The sequence below is a fragment of the Ursus maritimus genome, unplaced genomic scaffold (genome assembly GCF_017311325.1).
Source record: "Ursus maritimus isolate PB19 unplaced genomic scaffold, ASM1731132v1 scaffold_12, whole genome shotgun sequence".
Taxonomy (NCBI): Eukaryota; Metazoa; Chordata; class Mammalia; order Carnivora; family Ursidae; genus Ursus; species Ursus maritimus.
In genome coordinates, this window is record NW_024423564.1 from 10,456,382 (window position 1) to 10,483,129 (window position 26,748).

General features: G+C 35.5%; 1 protein-coding gene across 7 annotated transcripts in view; it reads left to right on the plus strand.

The window, feature by feature from the left end:
• Positions 1–26,748, plus strand: part of PHTF1 (putative homeodomain transcription factor 1) — a 69,631-nt gene that overhangs the window by 4,959 nt on the left and 37,924 nt on the right. For all 7 annotated transcript variants that reach the window (XR_570261.2, XR_570263.2, XR_570262.2 and 4 more), the window contains exons 4-7: positions 19,388–19,457; positions 19,927–20,085; positions 25,179–25,335; positions 26,567–26,701. Coding sequence is in view for 3 of the 7 variants with exons in the window: in XM_008697761.2 (XP_008695983.1) it covers positions 19,388–19,457; positions 19,927–20,085; positions 25,179–25,335; positions 26,567–26,701 (521 nt within the window). In the remaining 4 variants the exon portion in view is untranslated. The remainder of the gene's footprint in view (positions 1–19,387; positions 19,458–19,926; positions 20,086–25,178; positions 25,336–26,566; positions 26,702–26,748) is intronic.

Consider the following 26,748-nt stretch of genomic DNA (forward strand, 5'->3'; position numbering starts at 1 on the left):
CATCAACAAAACAAAAAGGCAATCTACTGAATGGGAGAAGATATTTGCAAATGATATATCCAGTAGGGGTTAATATCCAAAGAACTCATACAATTTAGGACTAAAAAAGCAAATAATTTGATTAAAATGGGCAGAGAACCTGAATAGACATTTTTCCAAAGAGGACATAGAAATGGCCAACAGATGGGGTGCCTGGGTGGCACAGCGGTTAAGCGTCTGCCTTCGGCTCAGGGCGTGATCCCGGCTTTCTGGGATCGAGCCCCACATCAGGCTCTTCCGCTATGAGCCTGCTTCTTCCTCTCCCACTCCCCCTGCTTGTGTTCCCTCTCTCGCTGGCTGTCTCTATCTCTGTCAATAAATAAATAAAATCTTAAAAAAAAAAAAAAAAAAAGAAATGGCCAACAGATGCATGAACCAGAAGCTCAACATCACTCATCATCAAAACCACAATGAGATGTCACCTCAAATCAGTCAGAGTGGCTAAACTCAAAAACACAAGAAATAACAAGTACCGGTAGGTGTAGAGAAAAAGGAAACCTTGTGCACTGTTGGTGGGAGTGTAAATTGGTGTAGCTGCTGTGGAAAACAGTACAGAAGTTGCTCAAAAAATTAAAAATGGAATTATCATATGATCTAGTAATTCCATTACTGGGTGTTTACCTAAAGAAAACAAAAACACTAATTCAAAAAGGTATTTGCACCCCTATGTTTATTGTAGCATTATTTACAATAGCCATGATATAGAAGCAACCCAAGTGTCCATCAATAGATGAATGGGTAAAGAAGAAGTGGCATATGTATATATAATGGAATATTACTCGGCCATAAAAAAGAATTAGATCTTGCCATTTGTGACAACGTGGATGGACCTAGAGGATATAATGTTAAGCGAAATGAGTCAGACGGAGAAAGGCCGATACTGTATGATTTCACTCATATGTGGAATTTAAGAAACAAAAAAAATGAACAAACAAAGAAAAAGAGACGGACAAAACTGACTCTTAAATACAGAGAACAAACTGGTGGTTGCCAGAGGGAAAGTGGATGATGGACGGGTAGGATAAATCAAAGGGATTAAGAGGATACTTATTGTAATAAGTAACCTATAGAATTGTTGCATCATTATATTGTACACCTGAGACTGTATGTTAATTATACTTCAATTAAAAAATAGTAAAATAGGGGCACCTGGGTGGCACAGCGGTTAAGCATCTGCCTTCGGCTCAGGGCGTGATCCCGGCATTATGGGATCGAGCCCCACATCAGGCTCTTCCGCTATGAGCCTGCTTCTTCCTCTCCCACTCCCCCTGCTTGTGTTCCCTCTCTCGCTGGCTGTCTCTATCTCTGTTGAATAAATAAATAAAATCTTTAAAAAAAAAAAAAGTAAAATAAAAGGTTGTTACCACTGGAAAGAGAAAAATTGGCAAATGTGAGAACACAGCAATAAAAAATAGCGATTGCTTCAATCAAAAAATATAATTCAAAATTATGAAAGATGTAAATTTAAAAAATCTTAACTAGGAGTATGAAAAGTGATATGAACTTTTCCACAAATGTTTATTGAGCTACTGTGTTTAAGGATTTTGCTAGATGCTGAGCACAAGAGGAAAAGTACAAACAGAAGTATAATACTTGTTTAAGAAAAGAGCAAGTAGCCTTATCTGATTGGAGCATGAGGTATATAGGTGAGATCATAGGCCGTATGTCAGTTTGGAGCTGACTTGACTGCTTTACTAAGAACTTTTGATACTATTCTGTAGAAAGTGGAAGCATTTTCGTAGTTTTTGAACAGGGAGGCCACATCGCGTTTGTGTTTTTGAAGGATAGAAGGATACACATTATAACAAAATCTATGGAATGTTTCTGAAGTAATACTTAATGAAATTATATCACTCTAAATGTCTATATGAACAAAAGATGTCTGAATTGATGAGGCAGAAAGAGTTACAGTGGTTCAAGTTAATGTATGAAGAATTTAGAGAAAAAAAAATTCCAAGTAAAGGGAAAGAAATACCAAAAATAAAACTAACGTGGGGATTATGTATTCTTCAATTGCCAAGTATTTGTTGAGCCCCTACCTGTCACGTGTCAGGTAGTAGCCTAGGCACTAATGTCTACATAATGATGAGCAAAAACACTCAGTTTTTTTCTTTTCATAGAGCTTAAAGTGGGAGAGAAACAATAATAAAAATCCTATTAATGAATAAAAATTATTATTATTATTTTTTTACAAGAAGAGCTCTTACTTATAAGCCATTACAGTTATAATAAGGGAAATGGACTTAGTCAAGGAGGTCAGAGAAGCCTTCCCTGAGGAACTGATAACTTAAATAAGATCTGAAGGATGAATAGCAGTTAATTAAGAACAAATATACTAATCCTACCCAAACTCTTTCAGAAAACAGAGGAGGAAGTACACTTCCCAACTCATTTTACGAGACCAGTATTATCCTGATTCCAAAGCCAAAGACATCACGAGAAAAATCATTGTGAACATAGATGTGAAACCTCTGAGAAAATATTAGCAAACCAAATTCAACAACATATAAAATGGATTATCTACTGTGACCAAGTGGGGTTTATCCTAGGAATGCAACATTGGTTTAACATTTGAAAATAAATTAATGTAATATACCATCTTACTAGAATAAAGGACAAAACTGCATGATCTTCTCATTAGAAACAAAAGGCATTTGACAGAATTTAATGTCCATTAACAATAAACTAGAAATAAAAAGTAATTTCCTCAGTCTGTCAAAGGGTGTCTACAAAAACCTATAGCTATAGGTTAGGTTTTACTTCAGAATATCCCGTTGCAAAATGAAGAGACAAGCCATAGACTGAGAGAAAATATTGTATTTTATTTAAGATTTTATTTAATTATTTGAGAGAGAGCAAAAGTGCGAGAGATCACAGAGGGAGTGAGAGAAGCAGACTTGCCGCTGAGTGGAGAGCCTGATGCAGAGTTCAATCCAGGACCCTGGGATCATGACCTGAGCTGAAGGCAGACACCCAACGAACTGAGCCACCCAGGTGTCCCAAGAAAATATTTTATGTTTATATATTTTTATATATTTGTGTGTATGTGTGTGTGTGTATAATACATTATATATATATATATATATATATAATATTTGTATGTACAATATGTAAAGAACTCCTACAACTCAATAAGAAGACAAACCCAATATAAAAAGGCAAAATACTCAAATGGTTATTTTACCAAAGAATGTAAATGAATGGCTAAGGGGCACATGAAAATATGCTCAACATTATTAGTCATTAAGGAAATACAAATTAAAACCATAGTGAGATACTACCATACACCTGTTAGAATGGCTAAAATTCAAAAGACTGACCTTACCAAGTGTTGACAAGGACTGGGACGAATTAGAATGCTCTTATACTGCTGGTGGGAATGGAAAGTGTAAAATACTTCAGTGTTTTGTTTTGTTTTTTTAAAGAGAGCACTAGAGAGAGCAAGCACAAGTGAGGGGTAGAGGGAGAGGGAGAAGCAGGCTCCCTGCTGAGCAGGAAGCCTGACACAGGGCTTGATCCCAGGACCCTGGGATCATGACCTGAGCCAAAGGCAGACACTTAACTGACTGAGCCACCCAGGCGCCCAGGATTGGTGCTTTCTTAAAAAACTAAATAGGTACTTTCCGTATACCCAGCATTTCTACTCCTAGGTATCCATCCAGGAGAAATAAAAACATATGAGCACGTGCAAATGTTCATAGCTGTACTATTCGTAATAGCCAAAAACTAAAAAAAAAAGTCCAAATGTCTACCAACTGCTGGGCGATAAATGTCTTATATCTATGCAATGAGATACGGCTTAGCAATTAAAACTATAAATACATGCTACAACATAGTGAACCTCAAAAATGTTATGCTACGTGAAAGGGGCCAGACTATAATAATTCAGTTTATATGAAATTTCTACAAAAGGCAAATCTATAGAAATAGAGATTCGTGGCTGCCTGTGGCTGGGGATAAGAACAGATATTTACTGCCTTTCTTGTTTTTGAGTTGAAGGTGATGATGGTTGCACAACTCTATAAATAGACTAGAAATCTAAATTAGTTAATTACTAAAACTGCACACCTACAGTAAATGGGTGAGTTTTATAATATGTGAATTATATCTCAATATAACTATTTTCTTAGGTCATGCCAATAGAAAAACATAGGAGAAATCATAATGTTGTACACAAGAATATCATACATATTCCCAATGAAAGCTGTCTTCTAAAATTTCTTAATTAGGAGAATATATTAAATTTAAGGGCTAACATCATTTTCAGTGATGAAGCTCAACTTAGTCACTCCCGTATCCCCTGGGATATATTTGCTAAGATGAGCATTCTAATTAATATTTTTCCCTTTTTATTTCTTTAAAATTTTTTTAAGTTTTCATATAAATTCCTGTTAACATACGGGGTAATATTAGTTTCAGGTGTACAATATAGTGATTCAACATGTCCATACATCACCTGGTGTTCATCACGATGAGTGTACTCCTTAATCCCTATTTCACCCGTCTCCCCACACACCTCTCACCCCCCCACCCCCTGGTAACCATGAGTTTGTTCTCTATAGTTAAGAGTCTGGTGTGTGTATATATATATATATATCACATCTTTTTTTTATCCATTCATCAGTCCAGGGACACTTGGGCTGCTTCCATAATTTGGCTGTTGTAGATAATGCTTCTATAAACATCGGGTGCATGTGTCCCTTTGAAGTAGTATTTTTGTATTCTTTGTTTTTCTTTGGTTTCTTTCTTTCTTTCTTTCCTTCTTTCTATTTTTGAAAAAAACTTTTTTATAGAGAGCGTAAGTGCGAGGGGCAGAGGGAGAGGGAGAGAAAATCCCAAGCGGACTGCGCTGAGTGCAGAGTCCAATGCTGGACTCAGTCTCATGACCCCGAGATCATGACCTGAGCTGAAACCAAGAGCTGGATGCTCAACTGACTGTGCCACCCAGGTGCCCCTTTCTGATTTTTTTCTAATTAATATTAGAATAACGAAAATCAGTGTTTGAAAATGACATGATTTTATACCTAGAACATTTTATTTTATTTAATTTTTTTATTCCTAGAAAAAATCTAAGGGGCTAATCATAAGCACAAAGGTGACTTCAACTGTGTTTATAATGTTTTATTTCTTAAGCTGGATGGTGGGTACATGACAGATGAGACTCCTCTTTGAAGATGATGATTTGAGTATGTGCCTTAATCTCTATCTGATCTCTTTTGAAACCCCTCTATAATTACAAAAAATAAGAAAAAGATATTAGCCAACAAGGATTAAAGGAATGGGAGAGAAGACTATTGTAAATGAGAGCTATTAACATAATTTTGAAAGTTGGAAAGTGAAGAGAGTAAAAATGTAAGTCTCTGTAGTAGGGAATGCCAATAGGAAACAAATGACCTTTCTGTTTAAAACTCCTGTATTTAATTTCTGAAAGACACAGGAATGAGGTGCATCAGGTATATCTGCTGGTGTGAGGTGGAACTGAAAATAATATTGTTCAAGCCATTTATAAGGGGCAATAGACCTATATATACCCAGATCCTCTCCCTTATTCTACGTGGTCACATAGTTACCGTCACTTCCTCTGACAGAAGGTTGGATGGAAACTTGCTGTCTAGAGAGGCTGAACCAGAGACATTTTGGATTCTGAAACACTAGACACAGTAAGAGTAGGGTGAAATACTGTATTAATAATGGAAGTGAAGTAAAAGTCTGGTGACCGGGTTTATGATCTCCAACAGAAGACTGGAATTGCTTCTTGCAGAAACTGGCCAGCTAAAAAGACCAAAGAATACTGGAAATGAAAGGGCTGGCTACCCCTCTACGATGAGGCCTGCTGCTTAACAAACTTCACCCATTGCACACTGAACTCTCATTCAGCATGTCAGTGCCTCACTTTTAAGTGTAAATGGATAGTTGCAAATCATCAAACATTTGAAAAGGAAAAAGAAGGAAAGAGATAAAAGGAATGACAAAGGAATCATAAGAATGCTATTTTTAAAGATATAATTAATATGTGTAAAGAACTGGATACTTAAAAAAAAGGAAAGAAAAAGAAAAAATGGACTATAGATGAAAAAGTAAGAGAACCAGAAAAGAAAAATAACCAATAACTTTAGTAGACAAGTGGAAGGTAAAGTTGCAACCATTTCTCAAAAAAAATCATACAAAAGAACAAGGAAAAAGAAAACAGAAAAGTGAGTACAGTTCATGAAGGAACCCTAACAACCAGCTAATAGGTGTTCTAGAAAAAAGAAATACATGGAGGGAAAGGAATGATCAAATAAATAATACATTTCCCAGAACTGAAATATACACATTTGGTAATTGGAAAGATTTTTAAAAAAATTTGTATTCATTACAGGTGTGTAACACAATGATCTGACATTTATATGCATTACAAAATGCTCAACATGGCACGTGCAGTGATTATCTGTCACCATAAAAGTTTATTACAATTCTTGACTATATTTGCTATATATTTATGCTGTGCTTTACATCCCCATGACTTATACTCGTTTTATGAATGGAAGTTTGTACCTCTTAATCCCCTTCACCTATTTTGCCCATCCTAATCCCCCCCCTCCTCTCGCAACCACCAGTTTGTTCTCCGTATTTATGAATTTGTTTATTGTTTAGTTAGTCTATTTGTTTTGTTCTTTAGATTCCACGTATAAGTGAAATCATGTGGTATTTGTCTTTCTCTGACTTATTTCACTTAGCTCTAGGTCCATCCATGCTGTCTAAATGGCAAAATTTCGTTTTTTTTTTTAATGGCTAACATCCCATTGTATGTATATCCCATATCTTCTTTATTTGTTCATCTATTAGCGGAAACTTAGGTTGCATCTATATATTGGCTACTGTCAGTAAATACTGCAGTAAATATAGGGGTGCATATATCTTTCTGAATTAGTGTGTTTGTTTTCTTCAGGTATATACCCAGAAGTAGACTTGCTGGATTGTATGGAATTTCTGTAACTAAGTTTTTGAGGAAACTCCACACTGCTTTCTGTAGTGGCTGCACCAATTTGCCTTCCCACCAACAGTGCACGAGGGTTCCCTTTTCTCCACAACTTGTTCTTTCTTGTCTTTTTGATACCAGCCATTCTGACAGGTGTGAGGTGATATCTCATTGTGGTTTTGATTTGCATTTCCCTGATGACGAGTGATGTTGCGCATCTTTTCATGCATCTGTTGGTCATCTGTATGCTTCTTTGGAAAAATGTCTCTTCAGTTTCTCTGCCCATTTTTAAATTGGATTATTTATTTTTTTGGTGTTGCGTTCTATGAGTTATTTATGTACTTTGGATATATCTATCCCCTTATTGAATATATTGTTTGCAAATATTGTCTTCCATTCAGTAAGTTGCCATTTCATTTTGTTGATGGTTTCCTTCACTGTGCAAAAGCTTTTTACTTTGATGTAGTCCCACGTGTTTGTTTTTGCTTTTGTTGTCCATGCCCGAGGAGACATATCCATAAATATGTTGCCAAGACCAGTGTCTGAGAGTTTGCTGCTTATGTTTTCTTCTAGGAGTTTTATGGTTTCAGGTCTTACATTCAGGTCTTTAATCCATTTTGAGTTTATTTTTGCATGTGGTTTAAGAAAGTGGTCCAGTTTCATTCTTTTGCTTGTAGCTGTCCAGTTTTCCCACACCATTTATTGCGGAGACTGACTTTTCCTCCTTATGTATTCTTGCTTTTTTGTTGTAAATTAATTGACCATAAAAGCGTGGGTTTATTTCTGGGTCCTCTATTGTGTTTCATTGATCTCTGTGTCTATTTTTGTGCCAGTACTATACTGTTTTGATGACTATAGCTCTGTGGTATAGTTGGAAATCTGATATTCTGCTTTGTTTTTCTTTCTCAAGATTACTTAGGTTATTTGAGGTCTTTTGTGGCTTCATACAAATCTTAGGATTATTTTTTTCTAGTTCTGTGAAAAATGCTATTGGTATTTTGATAAGAATTGTACTGGATCTGTAGATTGCTTTGGGTATTACGGACATTTTAACGATATTAACTTTTCCAATCCATGAACCATGTTTTATTTGTGTCATCCTCAATTTCTTTAATCAGTGTCTGAAAATTCTTGAATACAGGTCTTTCACCTCCTTGGTTAAATTTATTCCTGTGTGTTTTATTCTTTTTGACACAAACATCAGCGAGATTGTTTTTAAATTTCTCTTTCTGCTAGTAGTTATTGGTATAGAGAAATGATACAAATTTCTGTTAATTTTGTGTCCTATAACTTTAGTGAATTCATTTATTCTAATAGTTTTTTGGGGGAGTCTTTGAGTTTTCTATATATACTATCATGTAATCAACAAGTAAGGACAGTTTTACTTCTTCCTTACCAGTTTTGATGCCTTTTATTTCTTTTTCTTGTCTGATTGCTGCAGCTAAGATTTCCAGCACTATGTTGAATAAAAGTGGTCTTGTTCTTGATCTTAGAGGGAAAGCTTTTAGTTTTTCACTGCTGAGTATGATGTTAGCTATGGGTTCGTCATGAAGGCCTTTATTATGTTGATGAAAGGATCTTTTTTAGCACCTATACTAAGGAGCATTGCCATATTTCAGAACTTAATTAAAAAAAAAAAAACTTAGTTCAGTCTACCTTGTGTGTTTCCCCTGTGAGTCTCTTTTACTCTTCACACCAGACACTTTACTTCTGTCACCAAACATGTGGAAGTTTTTCCCAACACCATGCAGTTTTCCCTGAAACCACCTGGGGGTCCTACAATTCAACTCAATTCTGACACTGTCTACCTGAATATAGTGTCAGATACCACAAGCTAAAGGCTCAGTCCCACAAGACTACTGCCATCCCACTTTGGATACCAATCATAAGTAGGTCGCCAGGTTACTCACAACTTTTGTCCAATGTGGCTACAAATCAGGTTCCCAGACCCTTTACTCAGGTTTGATTAATTTGGTAGAGTGCTTACAGAACTCAGAGAAACACTTACTTACATTTACCAGTTTATTAGAGGATATGCTAATGGATACAGGTGAACAGCTAGATGAAGAGATACATACGGCAAGGTCTGGGAGGATCCTGAGCATAGGAGCTTATGTCCCTGGGAGTTGGGGTATGTCATCCTCCTGGTGTGGATGTGTTCAACAAACTGGATGCTCCCTGAACCCCATACTGTTGGAGTTTTTATGCCAAGTTTATTAGCCAGGTATGAGGGCGCCACATGAAGATATATTCAGATCTTCAAAGTTTCAAAAAAAAGTATATCACCCATGTCCCCTCTCAGAAAGCATGGGAAGACGTATACTGTATTATCACGAACAAGTAAACCAAAAAAGAGGAATTTTTATCATAAATGGATGTTGAATTTTGCTGAATGCTTTTTCTCCATCTATAGATGATATGATTTTTATCCTTAATTTTGTTAATGTAATCTGTTAGATTGATTGATTTGTGGATGTTGAACCATCCTTGCATCCCTGGAATAAATCCCACTTGATTGAGGTGTATGCTCCTTTTAATGTATTGTTGAATTCAGTTTGCTAATATTTTGTGGAGAATTTTTTATCTACATTCATTAGGGATATTGGCCTCTAATTTTCTTTTCTTGTAGTGTCCTGGTCTGGTTTTAGTATCAAGGTAATGCTGGCCTCGTAAAATGAATTTGAAAGCATTNCTGCCTCTTCTCTTTTTTGGAAGAGTTTGAGAAGGATTGGTATTAATTCTTTGAATGTTAGGTAGAATTCACTAGTGAAGCCATCTGGTATGGGAATTTTTTTTTTGGTTGGGAGGTTTTTGATTACTGATTCAATCTCCTTACTATTAATCAGTCTGTCCAAATTTTCTATTTCTTCCTGATTCAGTTTTGAGAGGTTTTGTGTTTCTAGGAGTTTATCCATTTCTTTTAGGTTGTCCAATTTGTTGGCATATAATTGTTCATATTAGTTTTTTTATGATCCTTTGTTTTTATGGTATCAGTTGTAACATTCCCTCTTTCATTTCTGATTCTGTTGAGTCCTCTTTTTTCTTTCCGTGGTAAGTGTAGCTAAAGGTTGTCGATTTTGTTTATCTTTTAGAGAAACCAGCTCTTAGTTTGTTGATCTTCTCTGTTGTCTTTTTAGTTTCTATTTCATTTTTTCCCACTCTGATCTTTGCTATTTCCTTCTGTAACTTTGAACTTTGTTCCTCTTTTCTAGTTTCTTGAGATAAAGAGTTAAGGTGTTGTTTACTTGTTAGGGTTCTTTCTTAATGTAGGCGTTTATCACTATGAACTTCCCTCTCAGAACTGTTTTTGTTTCATCCCGTAAGTTTTGGTATGTTGTATTTTCATTTTCATTTGTTCTCAAATTTTGCAATTCCTCTTTTGACTTCTTCTTTGACTCATTGGTTATTTAGTAGTATGTGGTTTAATCTCCACATGTTCGTGAATTTTCTCTTTTTTTGGGGGGGTAATTGATTTCTATTTCATACCATTGTGTTCAGATATAAATGCTTGATATAATTTCATTCTTCTTAAATTTATTAAGACTTGTTTTGTGGCCTAATATGATCTATCCTGGAGAATTTATTATGTGCACTTGAGAAAGAATGTGTATTCTGTTGCTTGTGGATGGAATGATCTGTGTATATCTGTTAAGTCCATCTGATCTAATGTGTTTTTTGAGGCCAATGTTTCCTTATTATTATTACTTTTAATTTTTATTCAATTTATTTAAACTAATAGAAAAACCCAGTTCACCCACTTCTCCCACCTCCAGCTCTTGCAACCACCAATCTCTTTTGTTTATCTATAAGCTTGCTTTGTTAGTTTGGGGTTTTTAATTTTTTTTAAGATTCCACATATAAGATAAATCATATGTTATTTGTCTTTTTCTGTATGACTTATTTCACTTAGCAGAATGTTCTCAAGGTCCATCCATGTTATTGCAAAAGGTGAGATCTCACAGTCCACAGCTAACATTATACTCAGTGATGAAGAGCTGAAAGCTTTTCCTCTAAGATCAGGGACAAGACAGGATGTCCATTTTTCCATTCTTACTCAACATAGTATTGGAAGTCCTAGCCAGAACAATTAGGCAAGAAGAAGAAATGAAAGGCATTCAAATCAGAAAGGAAGAAGTAAAACTGTTATATTTTGCTGATGGCATGATAATATTTAGGAAACCCCAAAGACTCCACTAAAAACAATTGATAATAAATAAATTTAGTAAAGTCGCAGGATACAAAATCAGTATATAAAAATCTGTTGCATTTCTCTATACTAAAAACAAACTATCAGAACAAGAAAGAAAACAATGAGAATATACCATTTGTAAATATTTACGCACCTAATGTAGGCGTACCCAAATATATAAAGCAAATATAAACAGACCTAAAGGGAAAAGTAGACAATGTTACAGTAATCATTGGGAGCTTCAGTACTCCACTTTCAACAATGGGTAGATCATCCAGACAGAAAATCCGTAAAGAAACATTGGACTTGAACTATGCTTTAGACCATATAGAACTAACAGACATATAAAAAACATTCTGTCCAAAACAGCAGAATACACATTCTTTTCAAACACCCATGGAAGCATCTCCAGGATAGATCATTTGTTAGGTCATAAAACAAGCCTTAACAAATTTAAGAAAACTGAATTTATTTCAGTACCTTTTTTGACCACAATGGTAAACTAGAAGTCAGTAACAGAAGGAAAACTGGAAAATTCACAGATATGTGGAAATTAAGCAGCATACTCTTGAACAACTATAGGTCAAAGAAGAAATAAAAAATATTTTGAGACAACTGAAAATGAAAATTTTTATACATTAACAATGAACTATTGAAAAAGAAATTAAGAAAACAATTCCATTTACAATAGCATCAAAAAAAAAATATTTAGGAATAAATTTAACCACAAAGGTGAAAGATCTATACAGTGAAAACTATGAAACATTGATGAAAGAAATTGAAGAAGACATAAAAAAATGGAAAAATGTTTTTTGTTCATTGATTGGAAGAAGCAATATTGTTAAAATGTCCATACTACCCAAAGTGATCTACAGATTAAAAGCAATCTATCAAAATTCCAATGGCATTTTTCACAGATGCAGAAAAAACAGTCCTAAGATTTATATGGAACTACAAACAACTCCAAATAGCTAAAGCAGCCTTGAACAAGAAGAGCAAACTGGAGGCATCACACTTTTGATTTCAAATTATATTACAAAGCTATAGTAATCAAAACAGTGTGATATTGGCATAAAAGACACATAGACGAATGGGACAAAATGGAGACCCCAGAAATTAACCCACGCTTTCACAGTCAATTAATCTTTGGCAAAGGTGCCAAAAATACGTGGTGGAAAAAAAGAGTTTCTTTAATAAGTAACGTTGGGAAAACTGGATAAATATCGTCATGCAGAAGAATGATATTGGACCTTTTTTTTACACCACACATAAAAATCAACTCAAGATGGATTAAAGTCTTGAATGTAAGGGGCGCCTGGGTGGCTCAGTCGTTAAGCGTCTGCCTTCGGCACAGGGCGTGATCCCAGAGTTCTGAGATCAAGCCCCACATCAGGCTCCTCCGCTGGGAGCTTGTTTCTTCCTCTCCCACTCCCCCTGCCTGTGTTCCCTCTCTCACTGTCTGTCTCTCTCTCTCTGTCAAATAAATAAATAAAATCTTAAAAAAAGAAAAGTCTTAAATGTAAGACCAGAAATTGTCCTAGAAGAAACCAGGGGCTCCTTGGCCATGAGTTTTTTGAATTTGACTAAACACAGACAACAAAAGCAAAAATTAACAAGTGAGACTACATCAAACTAAAAAGTGTTTTGCATAGCAAAGGAAGCAATAATGAAAAGGCAACCTATGGAATGGGAAAAAATATTTGTAAACCATATATCTGATAAGGGGTTTACATTCAATATATACGGAACTCCTACAACTCAACAGTTAAAAACAAGTAATCCAATTAAAAATGGACAAAGGACCTGAAGGGACACTTTTCCAAAGAAGATATACCCAAGGGGTATATGAAAAAGGTGTTTAACATCACTAATAATCAGGAAAATGTAAATCAAAACCACAGTGAGATATCACCTCTCACCTGTCAGGATGACTCTTATTAGAAAGTCAAAAGATATGAGGATGTAGAGAAAAGAGAACTTTCATATACCATTGGTGGGAATGTAAACTGGTATAACCATTATGGAAAACAGTACGGAGGCTTTTCAAAAAATTAAACATAGAACTATGATTTGATCCAGCTATATCTTTCTGGGTACTTGTCTGAAGGAAATAAAGGTCTACAAGGTCTTTGTCTGTTAGAAAATAATACAGTGATATTTTTACTTTTAAAATTTTGATTTCTGATTTTTTTATGTAGCCAAGATCATTGTTATTCCCATGGATATTATGCATATTTCAAAAATTAGTGTACATGTTTTTCAAAGGATTTTTTTTCTTAAATGTCTAACTTTCAAGTTTTGATTCCTCCTTAGATTTAATTTTATTACATTTAGGGTTTTAGAACATTCTTCTGTAAAATCTATAGTTTGTAGTTAAATTGGATAGAAATATAGGATCCATTTAAGAGAAATTGGCCAAATCTATTTAGTTAAACAGAACTAAAGATCAATACTGGCTCAATGTCTAAACTAGGGAAAAAGCAAACAGCTGTAACCTTTAATTTTTACTTTAATTTAAATGTTTAAATACCTAATTTTTAAACCTTGATTAGCATTTTCACTTGTTGAGTGTAAAATTAAAATTCATCTTTTAAAAGTTTTATTTATTAATAGCACTGAAACAAAACTTTCAGGCAAACCAGGAGTTTGAAACACAAGAGATAATTCACAAGCTTACTTTTAATTTGTGGTGGTAGAAGACAAAGGCCCTGAAAGGATTCATTCTTCATGCACTGGGAAAAAAATTTATGACTCGATTTTTGGTTAAATGTGGTAGATTGGCCACACACATTTATGAGTTACCACTTTGAGTTACCACTAAATTATATGAAGGGAATCCGTAAAGGGGTCGTATAAAATGAATACATCCACAAAGTCAAGGAAAAAGATTGAGGAGGAAGATCTTAGTAGATAAGGAATCAGCACATATTTGGAAGATGAAAAATGAATGGAACAGAGTGTTAGGAGAACAGGGGAAAGTGCCAGTTGCCCTGCAGAGCTCCCCAGAGAGGCTTAGGACTTGAATGCACCAGGTTTCATGTGAGGCAGTTAAATGGGGTATTTTTTTATAATAATTTTTTATTATGTTATATTAGTCACCATACAATACACCCCTAGTTTTTGATGTAAAGTTCCATGATTCATTACTTGCGTATAACACCCAGTGCACCATGCAATATGTGCCCTCCTTAATACCCGTCACCGGCCTATCCCAATCCCCCACCTCCCTCCCCTCTAAAGCCCTCAGTTTGTTTCCCAGAATCCATAGTCTCTCATGGTTCATTCCCCCTTCTGTTTACCCCCCCTTCCTTCTTCCCTTTCTTCTCCTACCGATCTTCCTACTTCTTATGTTCCATAAATGAGTGAAACCATATGATAATTGTCTTTCTCTGCTTGACTTATTTCACTTAGCATTATCTCCTCCAGTCCCGTCCATGTTGCTGCAAATGTTGTGAAATTGTTCTTTTTGATGGCTGAGTAATATTCCATTGTATATATGGACCACATCTTCTTAATCCAGTCATCTGTTGAAGGACATCTTGGCTCCTTTCACAATTTAGCTATTGTGGACAATGCTGCTATGAACATTGGGGTGCATATGGCTCTTCTCTTCACTACATCTGTATCTTTGGGGTAAATACCCAGTAGTGCAATTGCTGGATTATAGGGTAGCTCAATTTTTAACTTTTTAAGGGACCTCCACACTGTTTTCCCAAGTGGCTGTACCAACTTGGATTCCCACCAACAATGTAAGAGGGATCCCCTTTCTCCACATCCTCTCCAACATTTGTTGTTTCCTGCCTTGTCAATTTTTGCCTTTCTAACTGGGATAAGGTGGTATCTCAATGTGGTTTTGATTTGAATTTCCCTGATGGTTAATGATTTTGAGCATTTTTTCATGTGTCTGTTAGCCATTTGTATGTCTTCATTGGAAAAGTGTCTGTTCATATCTTCTGCCCATTTTTTGATTTGATTATTTGTTTCCCGTGTATTGAGTTTGAGAAGTTCTTTGTAGATCTTGGATATCAGTCTTTTATCTGTAGTGTCATTTGCAAATATCTTCTCCCATCCCATGGGCTGCCTCTTAGTTTTTTTGACTGTTTCCTTGGCTGTGCAGAAGCTTTTTATCTTGATGAAGTCCCCACAAGTTCATTTTTTCTTTTGTTTCTCTTGCCTTTGGAGATGTGTCATGAAAAAGTTGCTGTGGCCAATGTCAGAGAGGTTGCAGCCTATGTTCTTCTCTAGGATTTTGATGGATTCCTGTCTCACATTGAGGTCTTTCATCCATTTGGAGTTTATCTTTGTGTATGGTGTGAGAGAGTGGTCAAGTTTCATTCTTTTGCATGTAGCTGTCCAATTTTCCCAGCACCATTTATTGAAGAGACTATCTTTTTTCCACTGGATGTTTTTTCCTGCTTTGTCAAAGATTAGTTGCCCAAAGAGCCAAGGGTCCATTTCTGGGTTCTCTATTCTGTTCCATTGGTCTATGTGTCTGTTTTTGTGCCAGTACCATGCTGTCTTTGTGATCACAGCTTTGCAGTATAGTTTAAAATCCGGCAACGTGATGCTCCCAGCTTTGTTTTTCCTTTTCAGCAATTCCTTGGCGATTCGGGGCTTTTTCTGGTTCCACACAATTTAAGGGCTGTTTGTTCCAGTTCTTTGAAAAATGTCATTGGTATTTTGATCGGGATGGCATCCCGATTAAATGGGATATTGAATGAACTTTGTATACAGGGAGATTGGACCTTCTGTCTTCTCGTCAATCCCTTAAAGACAGGAAACAATGCCCTTATGAAGGAGACTGGTGATATTTCTTCTGAGAAAATTCATTGGAGAAGGGTCTGTGGACACTGAAGGGCAGACAAGAATCATGATTCTAAAAGCAGAATTATGAGCCCCTTGGTTTAATCTCAGAACTTCCACCACAGAAATCTTTAGCCTTCCTAACCTTCAACCAAGGAGAATTACTGGAAAATTCTTTGAAGAGCCTTGAATGACCCTAGAAAAAATGCCTCCAGATATAGACATTTGGTGATTTCCTCAAGCTTGTTGATTACTCTGTAGTGAAATCCCAAGTCTGTAACCTATGCTAATATACATAGAGCTCCCAATAAGTTTTAAAGACTTTCTATTGTAATGAATCATGGAACTTTACATCAAAAACTAGGGATGTACTGTATGGTAACTAACGTAATAAAAAATATTAAAAAAGTGAACATACCCAGTTTAAAAAAAAATAAAGACTTTCTATTGAAGTAAAACATGTTCAGTAAATATGGATATGCTTACACATGCATATATAACAAAATTTAAATGTACAGGTTGAGGAATTTTCTCAAACTGAATATAACCGTGTAACCAGCATTAAGATCAAGAGATAAATAATTAGCAGTACCACAGAAGCTTCCTTTCCATACTCTTCCAGTCACTGCTACCAACAGAGGTAGACCAGTATCCCAACTACTAGTGCTATAGATTAATTTTGCCTTTTTCAACTTTATATAAATGAAATAATACAATACATACACATTTGTGTCTAATTTTTTTTTGTTCAGTATTATGTTTGTCAGATTCATGTTGTGTAATTGTAGTTTATTCAATACAACACCACAATTATTTATGCATTCTGCTGTTGATGGGCAATATCCAATTGTTGTTGCTGGGTAGTTTCCAATTCACAGTTCTTAGAAATTATTCTTCTATGAACATTTTATACACATTATTTAGTGAAATACATACACATTTGTTTTGGATATATACCTTGAAGTAGAATATTGAGTCCATCAGGTTTTCAGTGCTTCATTCTAATATAAAAAGAAAGCCAGTGATTACTAGGTATTTGAAGAAATCCTTCAAAATAAAAAGAGAACAAAAGGAAATGAACTGAGAGTCAAAATGAAAAATTTAATAGAAGAATTTGAGGAAATTTCCAGAAAGCAGAACAAAAAGGCAAAAGAGGTAGAAAATAAGAGACAAAGTTAAGTCTGAGAAGGGAAGAAATATAAAAATAAATTATAAGAAAACTTCCCTAAAGCCATATAGAAGGGATTCTCAGCACAATAGATGTAAAGACTCATATCAAGGCATATCATGAAATTTCTGAACATCACGAATAAAGTGAAGATTCAGAGGAAAGGAACGATTCACACCCAAAGGATCAGGAATCAGAAAGGCACTAGAGTTTGCAACGGCAACATTGGAAACTAGAAAGCAGTAGAACAGTGTCTTAATTCCTGAAGGAAAATTATTAACAGCTTAGAATTCTACACTCTAGTGTAACCTTTTATTAGGTATAAGGGTAAAATGAATTTATTTTCAGACATGCGAGGCTTAAAAAACTTATCTTGTCACAAATAATGAATCATGGAACACTACATCAAAAACTAAGGATATACTGTATGGTGACTAACATAACATAATAAAAAATTATTATTAAAAAAAAAAAGTTATCTTGTGTGACCCCTTCCTCAGGAAGCTCCTGAAGGATGTACTTCAGAAAGACATGGGATGTAGGAGCTAGAGATTGACCACAGAGGTGAAGGGAGTTGTCAGAGTGATAGTGAGAAGTCCTGCATTATAGCTAGCTGTGCAGCAGGCCCTGAGAACAACCAGTCTGATTGCAGCAGGAAGATAGAAGTTTCTGCAAACCCCAATGTTCATAGCAGCAATGTCCACAATAGCTAAATCGTGGAAGGAGCCGAGATGCCCTTCAACAGATGACTGGATTAAGAAGTTGTGGTCCATATATACAATGGAATATTACTCAGCTATCAGAAAGAATGGGTTCTCAACATTTGCTACAACATGGACGGCACTGGAGGAGATAATGCTAAGTGAAATAAGTCAAGCAGAGAAAGACAACTATCATATGATTTCTCTCATCTATGGAACATAAGAACTAGGATGATCGGTAGGGGAAGAAAGGGATAAAGAAAGGAGGGGTAATCAGAAGGGGGGAATGAAACATGAGAGACTATGGACTATGAGAAACAAACTGAGGACCTCAGAGGGGAGGGGGGTGGGGGAATGGGATAGACCGGTGATGGGTAGTAAGGAGGGCACGTATTGCATGGTGCACTGGGTGTTATACACAACTAATGAATCATCGAGCCTTATATCGGAAACCGGGGATGTACTGAATGGTGACTAACATAATATAATAAAAAATCATTAAAAAAAAAAAAGTTTCTGCAAAGGGCATTTCCAGGAATTTTTTAAGAAAAAAAAGATTTTGATTAGTTTTCTGGCATTTGAGTATTTGGAAAATGATAAATGTTTTAGCTGACTCCATAGAGTAAAATAGGAGAATATAAAATATGGTTTACAGGAAACAATATTTCATAGTGATCACTACTAATTACTGATTTATCAAAAATTAATATAACTAGGGGCGCCTGGGTGGCTCAGTCGTTGAGCTTCTGCCTTTGGCTCAGGGCGTGATCCCGGGTCCTGGGATCAAGCCCCACATCGGGCTCCCTGCTTTGCTGGGAGCCTCCTTCTTCCTCTCCTACTCCCCCTGCTTGTGTTCCCTCTCTCGTTGGCTGTCTCTCTGTCAAATAAATAAAATCTTTAAAAAAAAAATTAATATAACTATTGTAAGGATATATGTTTTTTGGGTGGAAGTTAGAATGTGGGGATTAGTTGTGTAAGAGAACTAAATTCTCATATGCTGTATTAGGAGTCAGTGGATTATGTCCAAAATCAATAAATTAAAAAATGGCAGTATTAACATATTATTTAGAAGTACAGAAGTAGGGGCATCTAGGTGGCTCAGTCAGTTAAGCACCTGACTCTTGATCTCAGCTCAGGTCTTGGTCTCAGGATTGTGAGTTTAAGCCCTATGCTGGGCTCCATGCTGCATGTGGAGCCTACTTAAGAGAAAAAAAAAAAAAAGACGAAAGTTATTTGTTTTTAATGACTGAAACCAGGAGGAGAGGAGAGGGGATGAAGGAACTATTATTTTGTACTTCCTGACCCTTTGGCATTGTTGGATCATTTAAAAAAGTGATAAAAGTATATTCGTGCGTTACTTGGTAAACTACAAACTAAAACATTATGATAAGTTATTTTAAGGAACATTAGGATTAAAGTGTCCCCAGTAAAAGGGAGTCAAATATAGAAAAAAAGAAATAATTTTACTTTTTGTATTTAAAAGGGCTTTTTACCCTTATCTCTGTTTTGGTTTTGTTTTATCCTAGGGCTTCAAAAACAAACCAAAAAAGATGGGTCACATAAAACCAGACTTGATTGACGTTGACTTAATCAGAGGTGAGTTCCGAAGTTGGTTTGTTTCTTATGTATTTTATTAGATTATTTCGTAGTTGTGCTAGAGATTCTTTTTTAGATATCTTCCCTATATGACAGTGTACTTTAATTTCCCAAAGGAATATTCTTCTCTCATCATTCAGGCCTTGGGATTTTTTCCCCCTCTGCTTTGGTTCTTTGTGGCTACATAAATCACATTAGGGTGAAAGAGGGATGCACTTGGAAACTGCTGTTGTGTAATTGAGAAAAATACATTGTATAACGTTCAAGTCAGCTTGGCTTATTTTGAGCTCCTGTCCCAGGGATTGAGGGAAGAAGTTATTATATTTAATGAACATCTAAGAGAATTCTTTTTAACTGAACAGGTTATGTGGTGATTTTTGCTCTCAGCTGTTTTTAATACAGTGTTACAAGTAGGCATTAGTATAGTGTATGTAAATGTTTGATGTTTTGTCTTATTGTATATTTAAAGGCTCAACATTTGCCAAAGCCAAACCTGAAATTCCATGGACATCTCTGACTCGGAAGGGGCTTGTTCGAGTTGTATTTTTTCCATTGTTCAGCAATTGGTGGATTCAGGTTACCTCTTTAAGAATCTTTGTTTGGCTGCTACTGCTTTACCTCATGCAAGGTAATTAGAGGGGTGGAATAAATTATGACAGTTTCTTTTTGCTGCTTTTGCTATTAGATAATGCAGACTTTACTGTTCTTATATTTACCCTTTCATTTGAGAGTTTAAAGTGCAAAGAAATGAAGGGATATACACCATTTGGAGATCATCTTAGATATATTTGCTCGCAGAGAGCAAACACAATTGTCTAACTCGTCTTTCTTGAATTTCTTTCTACCTGTATCACTGGCCAGGCCTTTTCAGTCTTTTCTTCTGTGTGACTTTTGAATATTGGATTACCTCAAGGTTGGGTCCTGGATTCTCTTCTCTAGGTACTCTCATCAAACCCCATTGTTTAAATATAGCTGATAAACTTGATTCTCAAATTTGTATCTTCAGGCCAGATCTCTGCTGAATTTCAGACTTGCAAATCTAACTGCCTGCTTTCAGGCATTGATGTATAGAGATTTAAAAGGTATCTTGAACCTATCATATCGAACATGGAACTCTGGATTTTTTTTTTCCCCATCATGGTCCACCACACCAGCATCGCTTTGCCTAGACCACTGGAATAACGTCTACTCTGAGCCTCCTTCGTACCAATCATTCTTTTCACAGCAGTTAGATAAATCTTTTACAGTAGAATCCGTATCATGTCTTCTTCCTGCTGAAAACCTTGAGAGACTTCTTATTGGCCTTGGAGTGAAATCCAGACTCCTCACCACAGCCTGCAGGGTGCTCCATGATCTGGTTCTTTCTGGCCTCTCAGAGGTGTCTTACAGCACTCCTCCTTGCTCGCTGGAGGTATCATGGCCTTTTTCTGTGCTTCGAGCAGAGTTCTTCCTTCTGTTGGAAACAATCTTAAGGCTTTTCACATGGCTATCTTTTTTCTCATCTTTAGGATCTGAGCTCAGATGGAACTTTCCCTGAGAGGCCATCCCTATCTATACTTTTTAAATAGTCCTACCATTCCCCAGGAATCTATTTTAATTTCTGTATTACACAACTATGTGATGTTGGCTTTTCTCTTCTCACTATGTACAGGAGCCCAGCACATTCTCTTTACCACTTTATGGCCACTGCCTACCAGGAATACTTTGTAAAGTATTGTGCATGTAACCTCATATGCACTCTGGTTATACCCGAACAAAAAGACATGAATTAGAACAGAGTAGGTGAAGGTTGGGTTAGGGTAGAAGGATTTGGGGTGATTTTTGTTCTCTTTTATCCGTGTCTGGTTTTTTTTTTTGAGTTGTTTAAATTATGCAGGGAAAAATAAACATATGAATTTACAAATCTATAAGTTTAATTTTCTAAAGTTGTAACAATGCTGTTTAATAGAATTTCTACTGAAGATAGAAATGTTCTGTGTCTGCACTACCCAGTCCTATTGGCTGTTGAAGACTTGTAATGTGGATAGTGTGAATAAGAAACCGAATTTTTAGTTTTTTTTAATTGTAATGAAATAGCTGTCATTTTAATGGCTGCATAGTATTCCATCATATGGATACACCATCATTTAAGATGATCATTTTCATGTCTGTGATTCTCTCATATGGATTTACCATAAATACTTTTTATAGCTACTCAATATTCCATTATATAAAAGTACCATAATTTATATAACTGTTTCCATATTGTAAGCATTTAGATTGTTCCTGGGTTTTTTTTCCTATTAATAATGCCATCATCAACAAAATTTTCCATATTTTATATTCTTTAGAATTTATTCTCTGAAACAGAATTAAGAGATCAAAGAATATAAACATTTTAAGGCTTTTAGTACATAAAATGAAATTGCTAGTGGCACACTTCTTTTGGAAAGTAGTGGATGAGAATGCTTGTTTTACCACAGTCTGACCAGAATTATTATAATTTTAAAGATTGTTACCTACTTGGATATACAAAACATTGTGTTTTGCTCATTTAGTCTGCATTTTTTTGGTAGCTTGTAAAGGTGACGTTAAATGTTTTTCCATGTGTTCGCTATTGAAGAATTTCTCTCTTGTTGAGATATATTAAATTATATATATTAAATTTTCGTACACATCATGGTCTATCTCTAAATACATATTCTGCACCATCGATTTGTCTTGTTGTTCTCATATCTGTGCCACATTTCTCTAATTACTATAGTTGTTGAATATGTAATAGCATTGAGCAGAAGCATTCATCTAGTATTCTGCTTTTCCAGTATTTTCTTAGGTGTTTGAACTTGCTTATTTTTTTCAAAATAATTTAGAATTATTTTATCCTAATCGAAACAAAGAAGTAATTTGGAATTAGACTGTAATCTCCCCTTCCCATGAAGATGTAGAAATATTTGGGGGTAATGGGAAGAAAATTGATATATCTCACTTTTTAATCAAGTCTTCTGTTTTATTTCTCAGTAAAGCTTTGTAGGATTTTTATTTCTTATGAGGTCTGTTTAGATCTTCTAAAAGTTAAACTCAAATTTTTTTATTGTGGTGAAATATACATAACACGTAATTTACCATCTTCACCGTTCTTAAGTATACAGTCGGTGGCATCAAGTCCACTTACATTGCTATGCAACCATCACTAGTACCATCCATCTCCAGAACTTTTTTCATCTTTCCAAACTGAAACTCTGTACCTATAAAACAGTAATTGCCCCATTCCCCAATTCCCCCCCAAGCTCAGGCCCCTGACAACCATTCTGTTTTCTTTCTCTGTGAATTTGACTACTCTAGATATACCTCATGTAAGTGGAACCATGCCCTGTCTGTCCTTTTGAGCCTGGCCTATTGCACTTAGTCTAATGTTTTTAAGGTTCATCCACACATAGCATGTGCACTTCCTTCCTTTTTAATGGTGAATAAGAATCCATTATATGTATGTCCCGTATTTTGTTTATATATTCATCTGTCAGTGGACACTTCAGTGCTTCCACATTAAAGTAAAATATTTGTTTTTATTTTTGTTGTTGCTCCTGCAGATATGACACTTTGTTTTATAAATTTCAACTGGTTAGTGCTGTGACATTTGAAAACTATTAGTTTATGTTTAAAATTGTTATAACCCACCACTTTGTTAAATCCTCATTAATTTCAATAGTTTTTCAGTGCTTCGCTCACATTTTCTAATTATGCAACCATGTTGTTGGTAAATAGTGAAAATCTGGTCTCCTCCTTTTTCATACATTTCATTTACTATTATTGAATCAGTCAACATTTTCAGAGCAGCATTAAGTAATAACAGTAAGAATGGTCATCCTTTTGTCCCTGATTCAGAGTGTCTTCCTTAGTATGATGTGTGTTGATTTCCTCTTTAGTACATTAGGGACATGTTTTCATATTCCTGGTATTTTAGAAGAGATTGGCATTTAAGATTAATTCTAAATCAGGAACAAATGTTGATTTTTATGGAATGCCTTTTGACTATAGGAGTTGGACAAACTCACAGGTTAAAGATACAGTCCTTCATAAGACTCCCTTCACTTCAGACACCAGCCTTACTTTGGGAGTCCCCAGGGCTACCGTTACTCTGACCCACTGGCTACAGTTTTGAAGGTCCCCTACTGGTAACTTTGATAATTCACCAGAATGACTCCCAGAATTCAGGAAAGTACTATACTTACAAATACAGTTTTATTATACTAAAAGTTATATTACATGAATTAGAAGAGATGCATCGTTTGGAAGAATTCCAAACAGGAAGTTTTCATCATCTTCAGGGACATGGTACCCTTTCTGCCATGATGGGCAGCAATAGTAACAGACTATTGCCAGTCAGGGATGCTCACCCAAGCTTCGGTATCCAGAACTTTTACTGAGGGTTTATTATATAGGCATAACCAATTGAGTCATTGGCCATGTAGTCAACTCAGTCTTCAGCCCTCCTCCCCACTCTCCCCTAGAGGTCAAGCTGATACACTGTAGCTCAAAGCCTCAACACCCTAATCACACGGTTGGTTTCCCTGGTATGGCTACCCCCATCTGTAGTCACCTCATTGGCATAAACTATCAGGTTTGGTCCAAGGAGCCCACTGTGAATAACTTCCATCACTTGAGAAATTCCAAGGATTTACAGGTTACTTCCCAGGAATCAGGGACAAAGGCCTTTTACATGATTGTCAATTGAGATATTTTGTATATATGTGACCCAAATTACATGTTATTAAATTATTAGATTAAATCGTTTCAGTTAGCAAATATGTAAGTGCCTACCATGTCTATACATTTATAGTTCTATCAAGGCTCTGAGATAGATTTTTCTTTCCAGCATAAACCCTGCATGGTCTTGGTGAATTATTCAAATTTATGGTGATAGTATTTTAGTTACTCATTTAACAAATAATAAGTATCCATTATGTGCAACTTACTGATCTAGCTATAGCAGTGAGCCAAATAGACAAAAACCCCTTCATTCACGGTGCCTGCTTTTCAGTAGTAAGTTTATACCCACATTCACAAGCCAGCAAGGTCTGTAGTTTATTGATTTGGTGCCATCATTGATATATTTGGGTGATAGGGTGTTAGGGCATGAAATGACTTTGCTAGCTTTGTCTCCACATAGGAATAGTTTGTATATCACAACAATTATCTTTATGTTGAAGTCATCTATGAAATGGTATCTGGGTCTTTTTTGGATATAATCTTTCATGTTTTTCTGTTTCTTTCACCATTGATTTCTTTGGACAGTTCGTATGCATATGTGAAGAGGCACGATAGCATAGTAGTTAAGAGTAAGGACTCTAGAGCCCAGTTGCCCGGGTTCAAATCCCAGCTTTGCTAATTGCTACCAGTACAGGTGTGGGCCTTGGAAAATATTGTTCCTCTGAGCAGAACGACACTTCAGAGCATGTATCATGCAGCATCTAGCTGTGGTGGAGAGCCTTTTGAAATATCTAGATTGTTATATTGCCAGGAAGGCAAATCTTCAAACACGTTAGTCTTCTCTTGCTCTGTGACCTAAGGCTTCAAGTTTTCACTCAACTGATGTGCAGGTGGGTTGCACGGTAGAAAATTAGGTGCTTTTACCTCGTACTTTTTAAATCGATAGATTTTTTGTAACAATAGTTTGCGCAGTTGCTAGGAATGGATATAAAGATGAGCCTTTATGTTTTACATTTTGAAACCTCTTCTTTTCAGTTATAGCACTCGTGTTATATTTTATGATGCCTATTGTGAATGTAAGTGAAGTACTCGGACCCTTGTGCCTTATGTTACTCATGGGAACTGTCCACTGTCAAATTGTGTCTACTCAGATAACAAGGCCATCAGGAAACAACGGAAATCGGAGAAGAAGGTAAGAAAGAGGTTACACTTGTAGTTGTGTATTTTCTAGGAGAGGCATTGTACACACTTACAAAAATCTTTGATGAAATTAATAACAAATCTTCCTGTTTTGCGTGCCTTTTTTAAATTATTTTTTGGCTGTCACTTTTCTTCCTCATGATGGGAAACATTGTCATGACCTTTTAATCCCAGGTGGGATTTTGTCATACAGTACAGTGGTTTGAAAGGAAAAATCTGATACTATATTATACTTTATTAAAATTTACCTTAAATAGTGATGTTGAAAACACATTCTTCAAAATACAGTCTCAATCAAAATTCAGTGAAAATTCACTGTATAAATAAGGATGTTAGTGCATAAGGTTAGTGCTACTAAAATTTTTACCTTTTTTCAATGGTACATAATAAAAATGGATTTCTAAGTATTCTGGGCTTTTAATAGAGGTGAATTTGACTTTTCTACACATTGAATTCACTGCATGTTTTTATTGGTTTTGTGCTATGGGTGGTTTGGAACTGTTAAAGGTTTTTTTAAAGGTAAATGTAGGTATATTACCTTCCAAAAATTATATTGTCTTTCCTCAGAATATCTGTAGATTTTTGTTCCCCTAAACAGTTGGTAAAGAAGATTTTTTTTTCATTTGGTGCAATGAATTTCAGCATATTTATTCTTATTTTTTGAATGTTACTTTCAAAACTTTTTTTTTTTTTTCAAAAAAGGGATTCCTTGAAAATTCTGTTCAATTAATTGAATGATTTCTAAGGAAATCACATGCAATGTATCCCATTGGTGATTTATAGGATATATCTTTTAATGGCTTCAGGTATCAATACAAAGTGATCAGTTGCTGTCATTTCGTGTTCTCTGATGAAGTGTGTCCAACGTATAGATTTCTGACATCCATATTTAAAGGAATTGTTCCTTCTGCTAACGGTGTTGAGTGTTCCTGAAAAAGCTCTCAGTCATATGTACGAAAATTTTCTTCTAGTAATGTTTTGGAATATCAGTTCCATTTCTTTAAACATTGAACAAAATGATAGCATAGGACTTTGGATTGGAATCCAGTCTTGCCCTTCAGTCAGAAACATTCTTGCATGATTTATCCTCATTATATGAAATTCATTATACTTCATTTTACGTTGTAACCCGTTGGTATCATTTTCTGTAGGGATATTTAGGGCAGAAATATAAAAGTTCTTGAATAATCTGAAGTTGTTTAAATTTTTTTTTTTTTTTGTAGAAAATTACGGAAAACTGTCAATGGTGATGGGAACCGAGAAAATGGAAATAACTCTGCTGATAAAGTCAGAGGAGTAGAAACTTTGGAGTCTATTCCCTTTATTGGTGGTTTTTGGGAGACTCTCTTTGGCAACAGGTGGGAAGTCTCACACTGGAATGTTTACTTGGTTTTATATTCACATC